General features: G+C 42.6%; 1 protein-coding gene across 2 annotated transcripts in view; it reads right to left on the reverse strand.

The window, feature by feature from the left end:
• Nucleotides 1–19,007, reverse strand: part of FAM91A1 (family with sequence similarity 91 member A1) — a 42,943-nt gene that overhangs the window by 6,582 nt on the left and 17,354 nt on the right. For both annotated transcript variants that reach the window (XM_060681847.2, XM_060681848.2), the window contains exons 10-21: nucleotides 18,058–18,096; nucleotides 17,817–17,929; nucleotides 15,283–15,401; nucleotides 12,638–12,750; nucleotides 12,245–12,331; nucleotides 9,378–9,510; nucleotides 7,620–7,768; nucleotides 5,928–6,062; nucleotides 4,342–4,455; nucleotides 2,501–2,573; nucleotides 1,926–2,075; nucleotides 369–476 (exon numbers count right to left, since the gene is read on the reverse strand). In XM_060681847.2, the coding sequence (XP_060537830.1) occupies nucleotides 369–476; nucleotides 1,926–2,075; nucleotides 2,501–2,573; nucleotides 4,342–4,455; nucleotides 5,928–6,062; nucleotides 7,620–7,768; nucleotides 9,378–9,510; nucleotides 12,245–12,331; nucleotides 12,638–12,750; nucleotides 15,283–15,401; nucleotides 17,817–17,929; nucleotides 18,058–18,096 (1,333 nt within the window). The remainder of the gene's footprint in view (nucleotides 1–368; nucleotides 477–1,925; nucleotides 2,076–2,500; nucleotides 2,574–4,341; nucleotides 4,456–5,927; nucleotides 6,063–7,619; nucleotides 7,769–9,377; nucleotides 9,511–12,244; nucleotides 12,332–12,637; nucleotides 12,751–15,282; nucleotides 15,402–17,816; nucleotides 17,930–18,057; nucleotides 18,097–19,007) is intronic.

A 19,007-nucleotide genomic window follows, 5' to 3' on the forward strand; every position in this document is an offset into this window, starting at 1 on the left:
GTGTCCTAATAATAAAGTCTTCTCAGCGGTGAAATCCTCTGAAGTCTGCTACTGGTTCTGTGAGTCTGCTACTGAGCGTGCGCTTAGGTGTGAGGCACGCTCGCACAGCTCTAAACGGAACATTTTGAAGCCTTCCGAGTCTTGCAAAGGTAAGTAGAACAGCGGGGGGCGGGGGCGGGGGGGGAGATTAGGTAGAAAGCAGGAAATCTGACGATTCTAGTTAATATAAATCACGTGTCACAGCTGATCGTCGCCCAGCTGATCGTCGGAAATACCGGTTTGGGTGAACCTGAAGCATTTTGTTACTACCGGTTCACCCGAACCAGTAGCATTTCACCCCTGAGTCTTCTCCATTTTGATGAGATTACCTTCTGGGCTTTGTTTAGCAGCAGGATCTACGTAAGGCTCTTCAATGACCATTTCAAAGGATTCTGTGCTTCCGTTTACATCTGAGCCCAGGGCAAGTTCTGGCTCACCTGAAGAAGAAAATCAGCACTTAAAATTATAGACATATATCTTCCTCGGATCAAAAATTGCTCACAATGGCACTTCTTTTCCTGAAATTAATCACTGGATAACCTTAGGTCGCACTGCAGTGGTTAACAGGAATAAGATCTGGAAAAGCAGAAAGACTGATATACAGTAAATACAAAAAGCTGGTTAGTCTTCCCTATAACGATGGATGGATGTGAGAGCTGGGCACCAAGAACGACTGATTGAAGATAAATTGATGCCTTTGCACTGTGATGCTGACGTGAATTATGGCATATATTATGGACAGCCAGAGCAACGAACAGAGGTGCTGAATCGTATAAAATCAGAAACATCACTACAAGCCAAAATCACAAGACTACGTCTGATTTACTTTGGCCACATCATGCGTGCAAATTCATTGGAGAAGGCAATGATGCTAGGAATGGTTAGTAGTGGAACAAGAAAAAGGGGCAAGCAAACAACCTGCTGGCTTGAGAACATCAAAAACTGACCCAAAAATGGGCATTCAACAACTGAAAGATGCTGTCCTTGACCGGTTAGCGTGGAGAGCACTTGCCTATAAAGTCATCAAGAGTTAGACACGACTGAATGGTTAAAACAGAGGTGTCAAATTCAAAGGCCATGGCCCGCATCTGCTTGCAGGGTACTTAAGATCTGGCCTGCGGGGCCGCCCTGGAAACAGCGAAGGACCAGCCCGCGGTGCCTCTGCCAGCGAAAACAGAGCTTGGGAGAGCTGCGCACAGTCCTCTTGGGCTCCGTTTTTGGCTGTGCCGGCCCCTCTGAGCTCCGTTTTCACTGGCAGAGGGCTGTAGGAGGCCATTGCGGCCAAAAACAAGAGCCTTGTTATCAATGCCCACCCAGGCCACGCCCCCAGCCCCCCCCCCGAGGTCAAACACAACCCTGATGTGACCCTCAATGAAATTGAGTTTGACGCCCCTGGATTAAAACAACAACATGCAGATGAACTGCATTTGCTGTAACTAAACGGTCTGGATTGGGGTGCTATTCAGCAGGTTCTGGAGAACCGGTAGTGGAAATTTCGAGTAGTTTGGAGAACCGGTAAATACCACCTCTGGTTGGCCCCAGAGTGGTGTAGGAATGGAGATTTTGCAATATCCTTCCTCTGGAGTGGGGTGGGAATGGAGATTTTGCAGTATCCTTCCCCTGTCACGCCTACCGAGCCATGCCCATCAAGCCACACCACGCCCACCAAGCCACGCCCACAGAACTGGTAGTAAAAAAAATTTGAATTCCATTACTGCTCTGGATGTAAGGTTCTGGAATATGTTTCTTAGTTGAATACGTCTTAACAAAGAAAGAAGAATCTTGCTACCATTCCGATCTCTTTTCACCACTTGCAAGAATGCCCACAAATTCAATTTAAAAAAACAAACAAACAACCCTACCCAATTTGACAACCCAGGACCAACCTTTTTCCTCAGACGCATCACTCAGCTTCCTCTTCACGGGGTGACTGAAAGGGTTCAACATGGTGATGTAGCCGCAGAAGTGCTGCAGATCCATCTTTTCCCTCAACATCTTCAGTGCTTTATGGACACCCATGTTGAGACGAGAGAAATCTAGACATAACCCCCCCCCCCCAAAAGAGTATATTAAATCCGTTTACTACATTAAACCATGGACGATAACAGGAGGATATAAAGATTTGGAGAATTATTGAATGCTGATATAATGTTCAAGTTTGGGATTTGATGTGCTCACAGTGTCTTTTCATATTTGGGGTTTCTGTTTTTGTTTTGTTCAGTTTACAGTACTTTCTTAGGGAAAGAAAATGTGCGATCAAAACTTTTAATAAAAAAAAAACAATTATTGATGGTAAACAGGCTTTCCTCTCAGGATACAAGACTTTGCAGAAGTCTCTAGACTTGAAGTCTAAGGCTGCTTCCTAGAAGCATGAAGTGATAGAAACAAAATTCTGTCTTGATTTAATTACGTGTGAACAATCAATCATCAATCAATCAATCAATCAATCAATCCATCTTACCTCCTTGTTGTTCTGCTTCATCAAGTGGAAATGGAATATGGAGAGTTTCCCCCATGCCGTGTATGCCATGTCCCTAAATGCCAAGAGGTACAGTAAGGTAAAAGATTGGCAGCCTTCTGACAACTTTCGGTTCTGCGTTCTCCATCGCTTTGTGATTTTGGAATATTGGTAAGAGTTGTTGGGTTAAGGCTGGGGAGGTCCAGGGACAACTCTCTCTATGCCCATAAAGTTCCCAAGGACCCTGGGCCTGTCATTCTCTCTCAGCGCTATCTTACAAAGGGGTTGCTAGGATAAAATACAGGTAGGATAGGAACGTTTAGGACATCTTAGAAAAACAGGTAATCCTCGATTTATGACCCCAGTTGGGACTGGAAAGTCCATCACTAAGCAAGGTGGTTGCTACCATGTTTCTCCAAAAAGACGACCCACCTTGAAAAGAAGCCCTATCATGTTTTTGAGCGCATGCGATCAAATTAAACCCCACCCACAAAATTAGCCCTAATTAAGACCCCGCCCACCCTGGGGTTCAGGGGGTGGGGCAAGGCACACCGTTAAAAAATAAGCTAGGGTGGGGATGGCGGGGTGGAGCTGCCCTACTTACCAGGCCTTGCACACCGTGACACCTGCCTCGCCTTCTTTTGTGGCCGATTGCCACCATTCACATGCGTCGCCCTGGCCTTCGTTTCACCTTCAGATGCCTGCTGGCATCTCTTATCTGCAGCCAATAACAGAGCTCCGGATCGATCCAGAGCTGTTATTGGCTGCAGATGCCTTCCGACAGGCATCTGAAGGCAGAACAGAGGCTGGGGCGATGTGTGTGAGTGGCGGCAAGCGGCTGCAGAAGAAGTGGGCCAGCAGGGCGGGGCTGTCAGTGCCACTGCCGCGATGTGAGTCAATAACTGGAACCCTCCAAAAAGAAGGCTTAGCCGGTTTTTCAGGGATCAAAAGAAAATAAGACCCGGCCTTCTTTTTGGAGAAACACGGTAAATGAGTTGAGTCCAATTTTGCAACCTCTTTTGCTCTTGTCGTTAAGTGAATCCCCACAGTTGTTAAGTGAATCTGGCTCCCCCTGTTGACTTTGCTTGTTGGAAGCTGGCTAGGAAAGTCACAGATGGCGATCACATGACCCAGGGGCACTGCAACCATCATAAATATATGCTACTTGCCATGTGCCCAATTTCTGATCATATGACTATGGGAATGCTGCAATGATTGTGTATGAGGACTGGCTCTAAATCACTTTGTTCAATGTCATTGTAATTTCCAATGGTCACTAAGTTGAATGGTCGTAAGTTGAGGAGTACCCGTACAAATGAAATAAATGTTTGTCTGTATACTGGTTTATAAGCCAATTTTAAGACCCAGCATTTCTAAATATCCTGTCCTGCAATTGCTGAGCACCCGGACCTGCAAAACTCCTAAAATTAGTTTTATATCTAGTCCTCTCAAGTGTGAAGGGTTGCGAGTGGAGTTTCACACAGTAACATCTAGCTACCTGCATCTGACAACTCCCAATAAAGACAAAAGTGGTAATGCAGCGCCTCCTGGTGGTTAATGTCATATAAAACAATGTGATGATCCCCCCCCCCCCCAATCCATTGAAAATTGAACTTTGTGGAAGAGGTTGTATTGGCTGATCTGATGTAATTGGTGTCTAATCCAACACATCTGGAAGATACCCTTTGTATTCTATGATTAAAAACTGCTGACCAGGAATTTTAATAAGCTACGCTTAAATGAACAGTCTACCAGCCATTCTTTGCCTATTCATCTTTCTGCTTCTACCCTGGCAAAAAAATCAGAGTCAGTTATTCAGTCTGTTTTTGTAGAAGTCTTCGTACCTGAATCAGGACAGCAGAATGGGTTAAAGCATCATTCAACATCGTAAGCACATTCGAAGTGGGGACTACTCCTGGATCGTGACCCCAAGATGTTATTAATAAACGGTCGTAGCCCTGGGAATCAAATTCAAAGAGACAAATGAAGACTCAATTAACAAGATATTTCCATCTACAATAGTGTTATTCAGTATCTGTATTTTTCTGCACGTTTTGCCATTCAAATTTTACTTGGTTCTCCTTTCAGCCTCGTCACCTGGCTTAAATCTTTTTCTCTTTGTTGGGAGAAAAGAAAATATGCAAAACCTGATCTGTATTTATTTAATACATACTTTTTCAAGTAATATATTTGTTAATGCCATATTTATAATTTCCCTGGGCACTATCTTTGGTGAAAGGCTTAATGTAATAATACAGAAAGTGTATCTCTTTTTGTAGCTAATTTGTTATCAATAAATCAATTTGTTATATAAAGAATCAGAGGTATATTCTCTAGATAACGGGAGAGTGTCTTAACTTTTGCTGCAAGTGTGTCAGTGGATCTCAAATCATGGCTAATGTAACCAAAAATCATATTTAGAATGTATTGGACTCCATTACATTTGGATGCAAAAGGACTGTCAAAAAACAGCACTTTGTTGGAGATGTGATAAGGATCATGCTTCTTTAAAACCACATTTTTACAATAATTCTCTACTTAACAAGTTTTGGGAGAAAGTAGTTGATTGTGTGACAGAAGCTAAAATTCTCAGAGGATAATATTTTCTTGAACAGCATACCTAATACATGGAATTTGATAACTGAGTAATGTAAATAGATTCTCCATGGTCAAAAAACTGAAATTGCAGCACTGAAAAATAAATGTATGCCTTCCCTTCACTCAATGAAGTCCTGATTGCACTTACCTCCAAGGAGTTTATGACATTTATGTTCTTGACATATTATTTCATTTAATTATATAACATTTTAATGTGTTTTTTCTACTCTTGGACAATGAATGTATCGTTATCACTATTAGCTTTGTGTCTTGCCTTTTTTCTTTTTATTAATTAAAAAGCAGTAACAATAAATATAAAAAGGTGTATATTATCTAACAAAACCACTAAAGAGAGTGATTCAGCCCATTTTCAAAAGTTCTCTAAACGCAATGATTTCTTCTTTTGCGAAATGATAATGGCTTAGATTAATTATATTGGTTTATCCCTGGAATCACCTGTCTTCTACTATGAATTAGAAATCCCTTAGATTTCAAACATCAATAACTTCTCAAAGGGGTGCAAAATATTTTGAATTCTGAACAGGTCATTTTGGTAAGAAGTAAGGGAGTAAAAAGAGCCCAATTTTAACTCAAAAAGGGGTTGACTTGGAAACAATTTCACCATTACAATGAAGGAGAATATTTGTAGCTCAGGGGCTGCACTGATGACTTTATCTAGTTTGGAGAATGAAACATTTGCAAGAAAACAACCGAGCTCAGAGTTGTTTCAAACTTTTACAGTTTCACTCCACATGCAACTGTTGTTGAGTTGTTCTGAAGCTGAGGCCCAATTTCAGAAGATTCTCTGTCCCTGAAAATGTGGAACACCTACCTGAAATATATCTGGCAGTTTTCGAAGCCTTGTGCCTTTAGATAATAACAGGGATGGAGGCCCCTGTCCAGTTATGTGATAAATATAGAGCTTGAACCACACAGAGCTCACTTCTGGAATAGCTGGCCCAATATGCTGTGAAAAGATGAAAAAGGCATCCGAAGTCAGAATGAAAGCAGACAGGGCAGCTAATTCTGCTCAGCAGGAAAGAATAGAGCCACTGCCATCAGCATTTGCAGTGGTCCTCAGACAATTTTGTGTTTTTTTTTAAAAAAATGTTAATTATAAGATAAAAATACATAAAAAGGGGAAAGAGGAAGGAAGGAAGTGAAGGGAGAGACGGAAGGAAGGGAGGGAAGGAAGCGAAGGGAGGAAGGAAGGAAGTGAAGGGAGGGAGGAAGGGAGGGAGGAAGGAAGGAAGAAAGGAAGGAAGGAAGAACAAAAAGTAGTAACTTCCAACTTTTTTTCACTGCAGTCGAATGCAAAAAAGTTACACCTCAACCTTTTTGCTTTACATTTCTAGACATTTCAAGCAATTTCTATAACAACAAATCCATTTTAATCATCAACACCTAAAATCAAAGTTTCATTTTTTTTCCAATTTAAAGCAAAAAATCCAGAAGTGGTTTCCAAGTAGAAACAAAACTAGATAAGATTCTTCTCTTGGATTAAAACAGTCAGTTTCACCATCTCTGACAACTGCATCATCTTTAATATCTCTTCTTCCACTGTGGGAATTAGTCCTATATTCCAACAGGGTTTTTTTTTCAGCATGACTTTTGGAATTGTTATCTATTAAAGAACAGAAAATATGCTCATTTTGAAACATTTTTAAAAAACACTTTTTAAAAATCTGATTAGGGCTTCCAAGCAGAAAAAAACCACTCAAGAGATACTAAAAGATCTCTCATAATAAATACACAGGAAGCGTCAATTCTTGGGTATTTATTATGAGAGATCTTTTGGTATCTCTTGGCTAATTTTTTTTTTTACTTGGAAGTTCTAATCAGATTTTTTAAGTGGTGCATATTTTTTAAAAATAGAAACACTGTAGACTTTTATAAATGGCTATGAATAGTTGTGGGGGATTTTTTTTTAAAAAAAAGGCAATACAGTACAAATACAGCACAACACTATGCTAAGTAAATTTTACTTTTTTGTTTCTCAACCCCTTCGGACTTTCATGAAACTCTGAACAAGTTGAGAAACAAAACACTTTTTAAATGTACTCAGCATTTTGTTGTGCTGTACTTGCAGCTTGACCTTGCAATTAAAAAAAATGTACCGTATTTTTCGGCGTATAAGATGCACTTCCCCAGCCCCTAAAAGAGGCTGAAAATTTGGGTGCATCTTATACTCTGAATGTAGCTTTTTCGAAGCTTTTTTTCAGCTCTAACGAGGCACTAACGATCTTCCGCACTTAGCCTGCTTTTCTCATTGCTTCTCTCTCCAAAGATCAGCTGTGTTTAGAAGCTGTTTTTTATCCCCAAGCAGGGGATAAAAAGAATGTGCGTGCACTCAAAACCAGCAAACTAATGTGCTGAAGCTCACCAGACTAAGGATGCTAGCCAGATGAATACCTGGTAGGCAGATTCCCCCCACTCCCCCATTTTCTTCTCCCAAAACTAAACTGCGTCTTATACTCTGGTGCGTCCAAAAACTACGGGTATTTATTCTAAGGATCTTGCTTACCTGGGGGGTGCAGCTGCTGGTAGGTCGAATTTCATTGGTGAGGGGTGCCATGGAGACAAGCAGTGTGTAGTTTTTGTTCAAAACTCTGCTGCAGGTGGCAGGATCCAAGCCAAGCAAGCTTTCGCAACGTAGTAAATCCAGAGGGAAACCTACATTAACAATGTCAAATACAGATAGCAAACGAACATGAAAGGGGCAGAGGGAAAGAGGAAGGAAAAATACAAATTTAGATGGTCTCTCTTCCTCAGAATCTAAGTACTTGGGGTTTTTTTGTTTTGTTTTTTTAAAAAGAACACCATTAGGTAGGTTTGGAATGGGTAAGGAGATTTCTTGGTGAACAAACTACAGGTAGTCCTTGACTTACGACCACAATTGAGAACCAAATTTCTGTTGTTCAGTGAGATGTTTGTTAAGTGACATTCGACCCATTTTACGACCGTTCCTGCCACAGCTGTCAAGTGAATCAATGTAGTTGTTAAATTAGGGACACAGTTGCTAAGTGAATCTGGCTCCTCCAGCGACTTTGCTTGTCAGGAGGTCGCAAAAGGTGATACTGAAACTGTCATAAATGTGAGTCTGTTGCCAAGCATCTGAATTTTGATTACGTGACCATGGGGAATGCTGCAATGGCTGTTAAGTGTGGAAAAACGGTCATAAGTCACTTTTTTCAATGCCATTGTAAGTTTGAACAGTTGCTAAATGAACTGCTGTAAGTCGAGAACTATCTGTATAAATTCTTAGGCCCTTTTTGCTTGCATCAGTTAACCCAAAAGTGCTTGAACCAAGGGTGAAATGCTCTCGGTTTGGATCGGATCGCCCGATCCGGTAGCGATGGAGGTGGGTGGTTCAGAGAACAGGTAGCAAAAATCCCTGCCCACCCCCCATGCCCAGCTGAGCTGCACAATCATCAGAGGCTTTTTTTTTTACTTTTAAAAGCATTTTTTCTACAACCTCTTTGGCCGAAAAAATGCTTTTAAAAGTAAAAAAAAAAAGCCTCTGATGATCGTGCGGCTCAGCTGGGATCCTCAGAGGCTTTTAAAAGCATTTTTTTCTACAACCTCTTCAGGTTACTTTTAAAAGCCTCTGAGGATCCCAGCTGAGTTGCCTGATCGGCAGAGGCTTTTTTTCTTTTAAATGCCTCTGAGGATCGCAGCTGAGTTGCCTGATCGGCAGAGGCTTTTTTTCTTTTAAATGCCTCTGACGATCCCAGCTGAGTTGCCTGATCGGCAGAGGCTTTTTTTCTTTTAAATGCCTCTGACGATCCCAGCTGAGTTGCCTGATCGGCAGAGGCATTTAAAAGTCTCTGCCGATCAGGCAACTCAGCTGGGATCGTCAGAGCCTTTTGAAAGCATTTTTTTATAACCTCTTCGCCAAAGAGGTTGTAGAAAAAATGGTTTTAAAAGTAAAAAAAAAAAAAAAAGGCCACGCCCACCCAGTCACATTACTCCCCCCCCCAACCAAGCCATGCCCACAGACAACTGCAGCTAGGTAAGTCCTGGAAGCGATATAAACTTTAACGTTATTTGGGGACTAACGAGAACAGACGAAGTTGGCCTTAGCTACTGTAGATTATGTTCCACTCTTCCTGCAATTTTAATACCACACAAAAATTAATCTTTAGAAGAGAAAAACCACACCAGCAACTCTCTGCTCCCAAATGATATTACCACGTATTTGGAACAGAGTTGCCCGACAAGAAAGTAAGCGCCGAGCACATAAAATAACAGCTTTCTACTAAAACAGATGTTTTCACTGTACCATTAGTGGGTTGCTCAGCCTGCGAAACCTGAGCCACGAGGTCCTTATTGTGTCTCAGGAACAGGATAGTGTTTCTCAGGGTAAGAGCGTGATCAAAGTATCTTTGAGCTTCACCCTCTCCTGTACTCTGAACCTGAGTAAGAGAAGACAAATATGTACCATCTACGCAAATGCGGTTGCCACAACAAATTGAATTAAGGTATTACACAACCTTCCCAACGCAAGGATTAGGAATATGTCACAGCTGCTTTTGACACTCTGAAGGAAAAAAAACCCCTTATTATATTTGCAGCTATTATATTCCTAGTACTTGGGCAAACTGTACTGTATGAAAAATGGAAGGCAAATTTCAATACTTTACTTAATGCTTCTGGATCCATTTTTATAGGTTAGCTTTGGGTGCATATAAAGGTAAAGGTTCCCCTTGCACATATGTGCTAGTCGACTCTAGGGGGCGGTGCTCATCTCCATTTCAAAGCCAAAGAGCCAGCGCTGTCCAAAGACGTCTCTGTGGCCATGTGGCCGGCATGACTAAATGCCAAAGGCGCACGGAACACTGTTACCTTCCCACCAAAGGTGGTCCCTGTTTTTCTACATGCATTTTTTACATGCTAGGTTGGCAGAAGCTGGGACAAGGAACGGGAGCTCACTCTGTAACGCGACACTAGGGATTCGAACCCCTGAACTGACGACCTTTCGATCGACAAGCTCAGCGTCTTAGCCACTGAGCCACCTGAGTGCATATAAATAGCTATATATGACTATGGACAGAAAGCTTATCTATATAAATGGATCCCGATAGAGGAGGTGTGCAAACCTTCTGTCTCCCAGCCTAATTTCAAAGCTCCTCTCCAAGAGATCTGTTCAGCCCCCCTGGTTACAGATCTCTATGCCCGTGATGGCGAACATGTGGCACACGTGCCAGAGGTGGCACGCAGAGCCCTCTCTGTGGCCATGCACGCCATTGGCAGCTGGTCTTTGTGGGTGCCGGAACGCCGAAAAACAGCCTGAAAATGGCCCAAAAAATTACCCCAAAACAGGCCTGTGCATGCCAGCCAGCTGGTCTTCAGGTTTCCAGTGCTCCAGGGTATGTGAAGACCAGCTGGCTGGCGTGCAGGAAACCTGAAGACCAGCTGGCCAGCACGCGCATGCGCGCTGGCCAGCTGATCTTCGGGTTTCCGGCACTTCGGCACATGCACATGCATGCATGTGCATTCCAGTTTGAACACTCGGTGCCGAAAAGGTTCGCCATCACTGCTCTATGCCTTCCCTGCATTCTGCTGCTTTGGAAAGAGAGTGGAGCATGTCAGGAAGACAAGGGGTGTCTCCAGCCATCTCTGCTTCTGATCCCCGCCACTGTTTGCCTCGGTTGCATGCGCTGTGTGGCTTGCCACAGATTATCTCTGATCCTCGGTGGTTTGAATAAAAAGTTCATCCCTGCTACATAAAGTTGAAATCGGTTTTTAAGCAAGTAAGGATGATGGCGGTGAAGAAGAGAAGAATGCAATCCTCTTCTTTTAATGACCTGATAATCCCTTGCAAGGTGGAGTTTGAGCAACTGAATGGAGCTGGGTGGCTACTGGCCGGATGCCCTTCCTGTCGCCAATGCGGAGCTTTGTTCAGCCGATATATTCTCATTGTGCCCAGAGAGAGAAATATCTGCCTCTACCTAGGATCGAACTCACAGCCTCCTTCTTGATTGTGAGGCGAGAGCTCCAATTCTAGGCCACCGCACCACTCAAGAAGAGAAGAATGCAATGATGATACAAAAATCTGATTAACTGAAAGGTACAGGTAGTTCTTGAATTATGACCCCAACTGAGTCCAGAGTTTGTGTTGCTAAGCAGTTAAGTGAGTTTTGCCTAATTTTGTGACCTTTCTTGCCACAGTTGTTAAGTGATTCATTGGAGTGGTTAAGTTAGTTAACATGGTTGTTAAGTGCATCCGGCCCCCCATTAACCTCACCTGTCAGGAGGTCGTAAAAAGTGAACCCATGAGCCCCGGGACTAGGGGTGAAATGCTCCCGGTTCGGACCGGATCACCTGATCCGGTAGCGATGGAGGCAGATGGTTCGGAGAACCAGTAGCAAAAATCCCCGCCCTTCCCCCATTGCCCAGCTGAGCTGCGCAATCATCAGAGGCTTTTTTTAAAATTTTTAAAAGAATTTTTTCTACAACCTCTTTGGCCGAAAAAAATGCTTTTAAAAGTAAAAAAAAAAAAGCCTCTGATGATCCCACAGCTCAGCTGGGATCATCAGAGGCTTAAAAAAAAAAAAAAAGAAAGCCTCTGCCGATCAGGCAAGTCAGCTGGGATCGTCAGAGGCTTTAAAAGCATTTTTTTTAATAACCTCTTTGGCTGAAGAGGTTGCAGAAAAAAATGTTTTGAAAAAGATCATCAGAGGCTTTTTAAAAAAAACTTTTAAAAGCATTTTTTCAGCATAAGAGGTTATAGAAAAAATGCTTTTAAAAGTAAAAAAAAAAAAAAAGCCTCTGATGATCGTGAGGCTCAGCTGGTATGGGGGGGGCGCGCAGGGATTTTTACTACCGGTTCTCAGAACCACCCGTTGCCATCGCTACCGGATCGGGCGAACCGGTCCGAACTGGGAGCATTTCACCCCTGGACAGAGCATATGCCCTGATAAAAAACACTTAATCTCTCTCCTGGTATAGCCGACAAAGCAAGGAGAGCCTGTGGCTTAGAGGTTAATACATCTACCTAATATGTAGGCAGCCCGGGTTTGAATCCCAGAAGGGTATGGCTATCTGATGAGAGCTAAATAGCTTGAAATAGATCTATACTAGTCTCCCTTTATTTCTTTGTCGGTAAAACATAAATTTAACACAATCATAAGGGTCAGGTTTTTTTACCTTTTCAAGTTCCACCAGAAAACTGTCCAGTGACTCATCGGACAGTTTTCCCACTTCGAACATGGTGACTGCATGACTTTTCAAATTCTGCAAGACAAAAATGCGTTGTTACTCATTTTCGAGGTAAAAAGCACCGGGAATAGCACTAGCACTTAAGACTTATATACCACTTTATAATGCTTTTACAGCCCTCTAAGTGGTTTACAGAGTCAGCATATGGCCCCCAACAATCTGGGTTCTCAAGAAGAACATAAAATTAAAAATGCCTCTTGAATGCCGTTTGTGAAAATCAGTGCTTTAAAATTGACTTTACCCATGATTCTGTTTAAAATAAAAGCAATCCAAGAGCACTTTAACATGTTGCGTTCAATCAGATTGAGCAAGTTAACTTACCGGCGAAAGATTCCCCATCATTAAAAAGGCAGTCAGAGTTGAATCAAAGAGGAATGCTATCCTCTTCATGTGTGCGGTAGACAGACTTAAGCTGTTCACACTGGCTGTGTCACCTTGGAAAGCAAAACAAAAAAAAATCAAACCAATCAAAACAGAATTCCACTAATCAGAATTGCCTATCTTATTGTTGAACTCACCACCTAGTTGGGGTGCTGTGATGGACAGCTTGCCAAATTGTGCGAACCGCCCTCTACTGCCCTCACCCACCTGCCATTGGGATATGCTCCAAATCAGCTGATGTGCTATGATGTCACTGTAGGTTTGTGTCATTCTTGCAATTAAAGCCTGGAATACTACAGGTATCTTACAACTTACTTCCAACAGTCAATTTACAACCATTTGTTTAGTGACTGTCCGAAGTTGCAAAGGCACTGTAAAAAAGGGACTAATGACTGATCGTCATACTTATGAGTGTTACAGCAGGAGTGTCAAACTCATGTCGTCACGTCGTTGTCACATGATGTATCAGGACTTTTTTCCCCTTCACTAAACTGGGTGTGGCCAGCGCATGACCAGTGGTGGGTTGCCCCCAGTTCGAACCGGTTCTATAGAACCAGTAGTAAAACCGGCAGATCTGCCCACTGACCCCAACGTCATTAGGAAGCTTCTGTACATGCGCAGAAGTGTGCGTGGCCCTGTTGCAAACCAGTAGTAAAGGTAAGTAGAACCCACCCCTGCATGTGACGGACCCAGCCCACAGGCCGGGAGTTTGACAGCCCTGTGTTACAGCAACCCTATGGTCATGTGTTCAAAATATGGGCACATGGCAATGTTTGTGGCATTTTGGGATCATGTGATCTCAATCTGAAATCTTGTCTTTCTGACAAGCAAAGTCTTAATAACAGCTTAACCACTATGCGTTTCGCTTAACAACTTCAGTGATTCAGTTAACAATCACAGCAAAAAAAAAAAAAGATCCTAAAATTCAACTCACTTAGCAACTATCTTGCTTAGCAATGGACATTCTGGTCCCAATTGTTGGGTTAAGATAAATTTGAGTTAAATTTTTTAATTGATTTTAAATTGGATTGTTTTAATTTATGGCCAAAATATTTAATTATTTTAAACTGTTTTTAAATTTTGTATGTTGTTTTTACTTTGGCTGTTCACTGCCCTGAGTCCTCTTTGGAGAAGGGCGGTATAGAAATTGAAACAAATAAATAAATAAAATAAATAAATAAATTGTGATCATAAGTTGAGGTTCTATCTGTATAATATTTAAGCACCAAACATGATAGTGAATAAGGCCGTAAGGCCGTATCTAATAGCTATTGGCTCAGGTCCTCTGAAATACGAATAGGCTGTGAAAAATATCAAGGCAAGAAATTTAATTGATAGAAAATCCTGAGTATCACAATCACAATATCTGTGAGCAATTCGGACTACATTAGGCAGCAGAGAGACTACACTGAGTGTTCTTTTGTTTGGGTAAGGTGCCTTGAATAACCTAAAGAACTCCCACAAAAGCCACATTTCCTTGGAGATATGACAAGACATATCCTTCCTGCAGTTCTACAAATGTAGTGGTTTAGCATGAGATAAGGATGGAATCTTCTCCTTAAAAGAATACAAGGAGATTCATCCACAAATGATCAGTGGCTTCCCCTTCACTGCTAGGTTTTCTTCCTCACGTTTATTTATTTTATTAGATTTCTATACCACCCTTCTCCCGAAGGACTCAGGGCGGTGAACAGCCAAAGGATAAAACACAAGAATACAAAATTTAAAATAAATTAAAACAGATTAAACAATTTGGCTCAATTTTAAAAATATCCCATAATTAAACAAATTAAAATTAGTATTTAAAATTTAAATTTTAAAATTTTAAAAAGGAGAAGATTTAGGCCAGGCCAGCTTGATGGAATAAAAACGTTTTAAGCGCGCGGCGGAAGGTGCGCAGATCTGGGATCCTCCGTATCTCCGGTCGGAGCTCGTTCCAGACTGTAGGTGCCCCCACAGAGAAGGCTCTAACACAGTGAGACTAGCATGTTTGAAACAAACCATTGCAATTCCTGAAGTAAGTGAAAAAGAATCCCTGTAATACGTTGCCAGCAGAGATCAGAAGATGCCAGGCCTACTAATGAGAGGCACAGAATCAGGGGTGGGCTGCTGGGGGTTCGCAAGAAACTCTAGCTAAGATTCTGTGCAGTTCGAATCCCCAAATCCCACTCCTGGCTGGCCCCTCCCATCCTGCCCCGCCCCTCTCAGGAGTCCCCACACGGCCTGTTTTGGATGCAGGTAAGTGCAGGGTATGCACGGACGCTAGGGGAGGACAAAAAATGGGCCTACTGGAAGTTTGGGAAGGCTGGAAACGGGCCCATTTCCAGCCTCCAGAGGGCCTCCGGAGCCTGGGGAGGCCCTCCTGGAGGATCAAGGAAAGCCTCCAGAGCCCGGGGAGGGCAAAAACGCCCCCCCCTGCTGTGGTGCAGGAGACCGACTACGCCACACCCACCATGGCCATGCCCACCCACCATGGCCATGCCCACCCAGCAACTGGGCAGACAACCCCTTGTTAAAATTTTTGAAGCCCACCCCTGCACGGAATGATATGAACTGCAACTGCAGTCAGCACCTAAATTGCTCACCTTGGTCATCTTGACTGTTAGTATCTGTATCGGTGGCAGAAGAGCCAGCCTCTTGGACAGGACTCCTGCTTTCTCCACTCTCCCAGGATAACAGCATCTTCTGTGGGTCCAACGATGTTCTGACCAGGGGAAAAACATGTCATAGGAAGAGCCTTATTAGATCGGATCACAAGACTTCCTAATCTGGAACGCTTGTAAGTCAAGCGTCTGCCTCCCGCAGAGTCTACAAACAGGATCTGAGGACAGCAGATCCCTCCCATCGCTGTGCCCCAGCAACTGATCTGAATAACTGAGGTTGTGAAACTGGGCAGAACTGTCATCTCAAAATAGCATACTGTTCTAGAAGTCCACAAGCTCTCGGCAAAGATTTGAGTTACATTTTGAGGCTTCACAGTCCCGACGTTCACTGCCCAAGCTTCTAGCTTACTATCACCGAACCCACAGGTTAAATTAGACTTCTCTAGGGAACTGGTTTTAATCAGTGAAAAGGAAAGATTTATTTGTTTTGTGAAGGGATTCTGACGCCTGTGATAGAACAAAAATTTGGAAATGGAAAGATTTAAAAAGGTGCTTTTTTTTTGTGTGACAGTGAGTGGCAGCCCTTTTAGCTGTGTGCTTGAAATGTTTAACGAGGCTCCATTGAATTCAAAGGCTTTTATTTGTAGCCGTGTATAGGATTAGACCCTGTATTGTGCTGATTTCATTATAAAATCAAACTGCATCTGTAATTGAAGTTAGGATTTGTTAATCAAAGAGACATTTACTAGGAATTTGCAAAGGACACAAGCCCCTTAAAAAGGAAAAAAAAAAGCACTTTTATATGCCCAAGAGACAAAATTTGAGGATGCCGGAATGCAATCTGTAAGGGTCTGTGCTATTTTTCTTGCCACGTTTCACAGTAAGATTACAGTAATTTAGCCAAGTTTTTCTTTAAAGTGGCAGTTCCTTAATTTTCACCTTACCCAAAATTTCATTAGATTGATGTTAGGACAACCAGCAAGAGAATACGACTTGACAACAACTCAGCCCAACATTTCTGTTGCTAAGTGAGACAGTTGTTAAGTGAGTGTTGCCCCATTTTACAACCTTTCTCGCCACAGCTGGTAAGTGAATCACTGCAGTTGTTAAGTCACATGGTTGTTAACTGAATCTGGCTTGCCACTGACTGCTTGTCAGAAGGTCACAAAAGGGGATCACTTGACCCCAGGATACTGCAGCAGTCATAACTGTGAACAAGCATCTGAATTCTGATCACGTGACCATGGGGATATTGCAACGGTTGTAAGTCACCGAAAAACGGTCATCGGTTACTTTTTTCAGTGCCGTTGTAAGGACTTGAATTTGAATGGAGAGCACTTGGGAAAAAAAAAAACTCAGGTAGAAATATTTGCCAGGAAAGGCAGAGTGGCTTCTTTTGCAGGCAGGCATCAATATTTTAATTCAGGCAAGGGGGCCTTGGTTGGCTCACTGGGTTTTTGGCTGATAAAGAGGGAGGGAGGGAGGGAGGGAGGGAGAGGGAGGGAGGGAGAGAGGGGGGGGAGAAAGGTGGGTTGTTAGAGGTTTTCCCCGGTTCGGGAGAGCCGGTAGTGGAAATCTTGATAGGAGAGTGAACCGGTTCACTCCAAACATCAGTTGGGCCCTCCCCCACAGCCCCTGTACTATACCTACCTTTATTTCTTTTGTTTTTAGCTCAGCTGTAAGGCGTGGCAGAGTGGATTGCCATGCCTCAGCTGTTTTTTTACTAAATGCACTTGCGCAAAGCGCAAGTTTGGCACACGTGTGAGTAAAGTGAGCACATGCGTGGCGATTGCACGCAAAGCGCGTGCACGATGCGAACTGGTGGTAAAACTGGTTAGAACCTACCACTGGATAGATAGATAGATAAATAGATACCATATTTGGTATTTGTTTCTTAGCACATATCGTAATTATATTTCAACAGCATTATTATGTTTAACTTTTATCAGCTAGTTTGTGGCCTGCCTTGAACACCATCTACTGATCTGTTGGTGGAAAAGCAAAATATCAGTCCACCTTTTAGAAATACTTCGATTCCAAAACGATCAAGAGCTTTTAGAAGGATATAAAGCTATCACCTGACTGCAATTTAAGGTCTTTTTCTGGGATCACAGCCACACAGGGCCACTGTACAATTCAGGGGGAAAAGATATAGCTCATTTTAAAAGTTGCAAATGTGAGCTACTTTTCTACCTCCAGATTTCCTGAAGCAGTTTTTTGCAACGGAATCTAAAACACTGTACAGCTCTCATATACATAATCCTCCAAGCCAGTGTTTCTCAACCTTAGCAACTTTAAGACGCCTGGACTTCAACTCCCAGAATTCTCCAGCCAGCCATCTTAAGTTGCCAAGTTGGGAAGCCTTGCTCTATGGATATTATTGACTATTATCTACTATGATTCTTCAGAACAGTGTTTGGATAAATGTTCAAACCAACACAGATTAAAACTGAGGTAGGAAGTTGAGAAAATTGTCCTCTTCTGCTTCCAGTGTAAAATTGTATTTTTATACTTACTTTAGCCTGTTTATGGAGGGAACGTTCCGCCATGATGAATGAAGATTATCCAGGTTTATTACTTGACCCTTTTTATGGGCAAACCCTAGCCGGCAATACATGGAAACAGCATTCTGGGGGAGGGAAAAAAAACACCCTTCTATCAGCAGGCTGCATTTTAATAATGTTGAGAAAGAGAAAACGTTGAGCAATAGAACAGTTAATCTTTTCTCTTATACAATTAAACGGAGTTGAGGCCTACCTTCACAAGCGACAAATCAATCTCAAGGACATTTGCTAGCTGAAAAATACACAAAATAAGTTAAGGGTTATTGATAATTGTGTTCATTTACAACAGCTCCATTACAACAAAATTACAACTCGCTCAACCGCTGTCTAACAACTTTGACATCAACGCACAGGGGAAAGCCAAATGGGCTGCTGAATGCCCAGATACAGGCAGTTATGTAGATGACCCTAAACAAAAGGTTCCAGGTTTTGACCTTCCTCACCAGCATTGGTCAACTCTGAACAGGATCTGTACCCAACATGGTGTCTGCCAGGACTCATTGTTCAAGTGAGGTCTTGTCTCTACCCCTCAGTGTGACTGTGGTGCTCCTCGACAAAATATCCATCACATTGTGTTTGAATGTCTATCAAGAACTTACATCGGCCCAAGGTCTGATTTTTTTCAACGTAGACCACCCTGTCCTTGAATGGCTGGGTGGACTGGACATTAACATCTGAACCAGTGGTGGAATTCAAATTATTTTACTATCGGTTCTGTGGACGTGGCTTGGTGGGCATAGCTTGATGGGCATGGCAGGGGAAGGATACTGCAAAATCTCCATTCCTTCCCCACTCTGGGGCCAGCCAGAGATTGTATTTGCCGGTTCTCCGAACTACTCAAAATTTCCGCTACCGGTTCTCCAGAACCTGTCAGAACCTGCTGAATAGCACCCTTGATTAATACAATACTGATATAAGTCCATGTATTCGCCATCCGCTAAATAAATAAAGCTCCATTAAAAATGTCACACTTATTCAGTACTGACCACATAAGAGAGCCAAATGACTGAATTATATAGTGTTTTCTTGGGATATTTAACATTTCATCATGGTGAAATAAAAGCAACCAATGAACTCATCAGCCCGGTCAACTGGCTAGCGTTCTAATACTACGGTAAATACATTTCAAGTGTTTAGTGGAGG

This window comes from Pantherophis guttatus, chromosome 3 (genome assembly GCF_059756535.1).
Source record: "Pantherophis guttatus breed Tessera chromosome 3, ASM5975653v1, whole genome shotgun sequence".
In the NCBI taxonomy this organism is placed as follows: Eukaryota; Metazoa; Chordata; class Lepidosauria; order Squamata; family Colubridae; genus Pantherophis; species Pantherophis guttatus.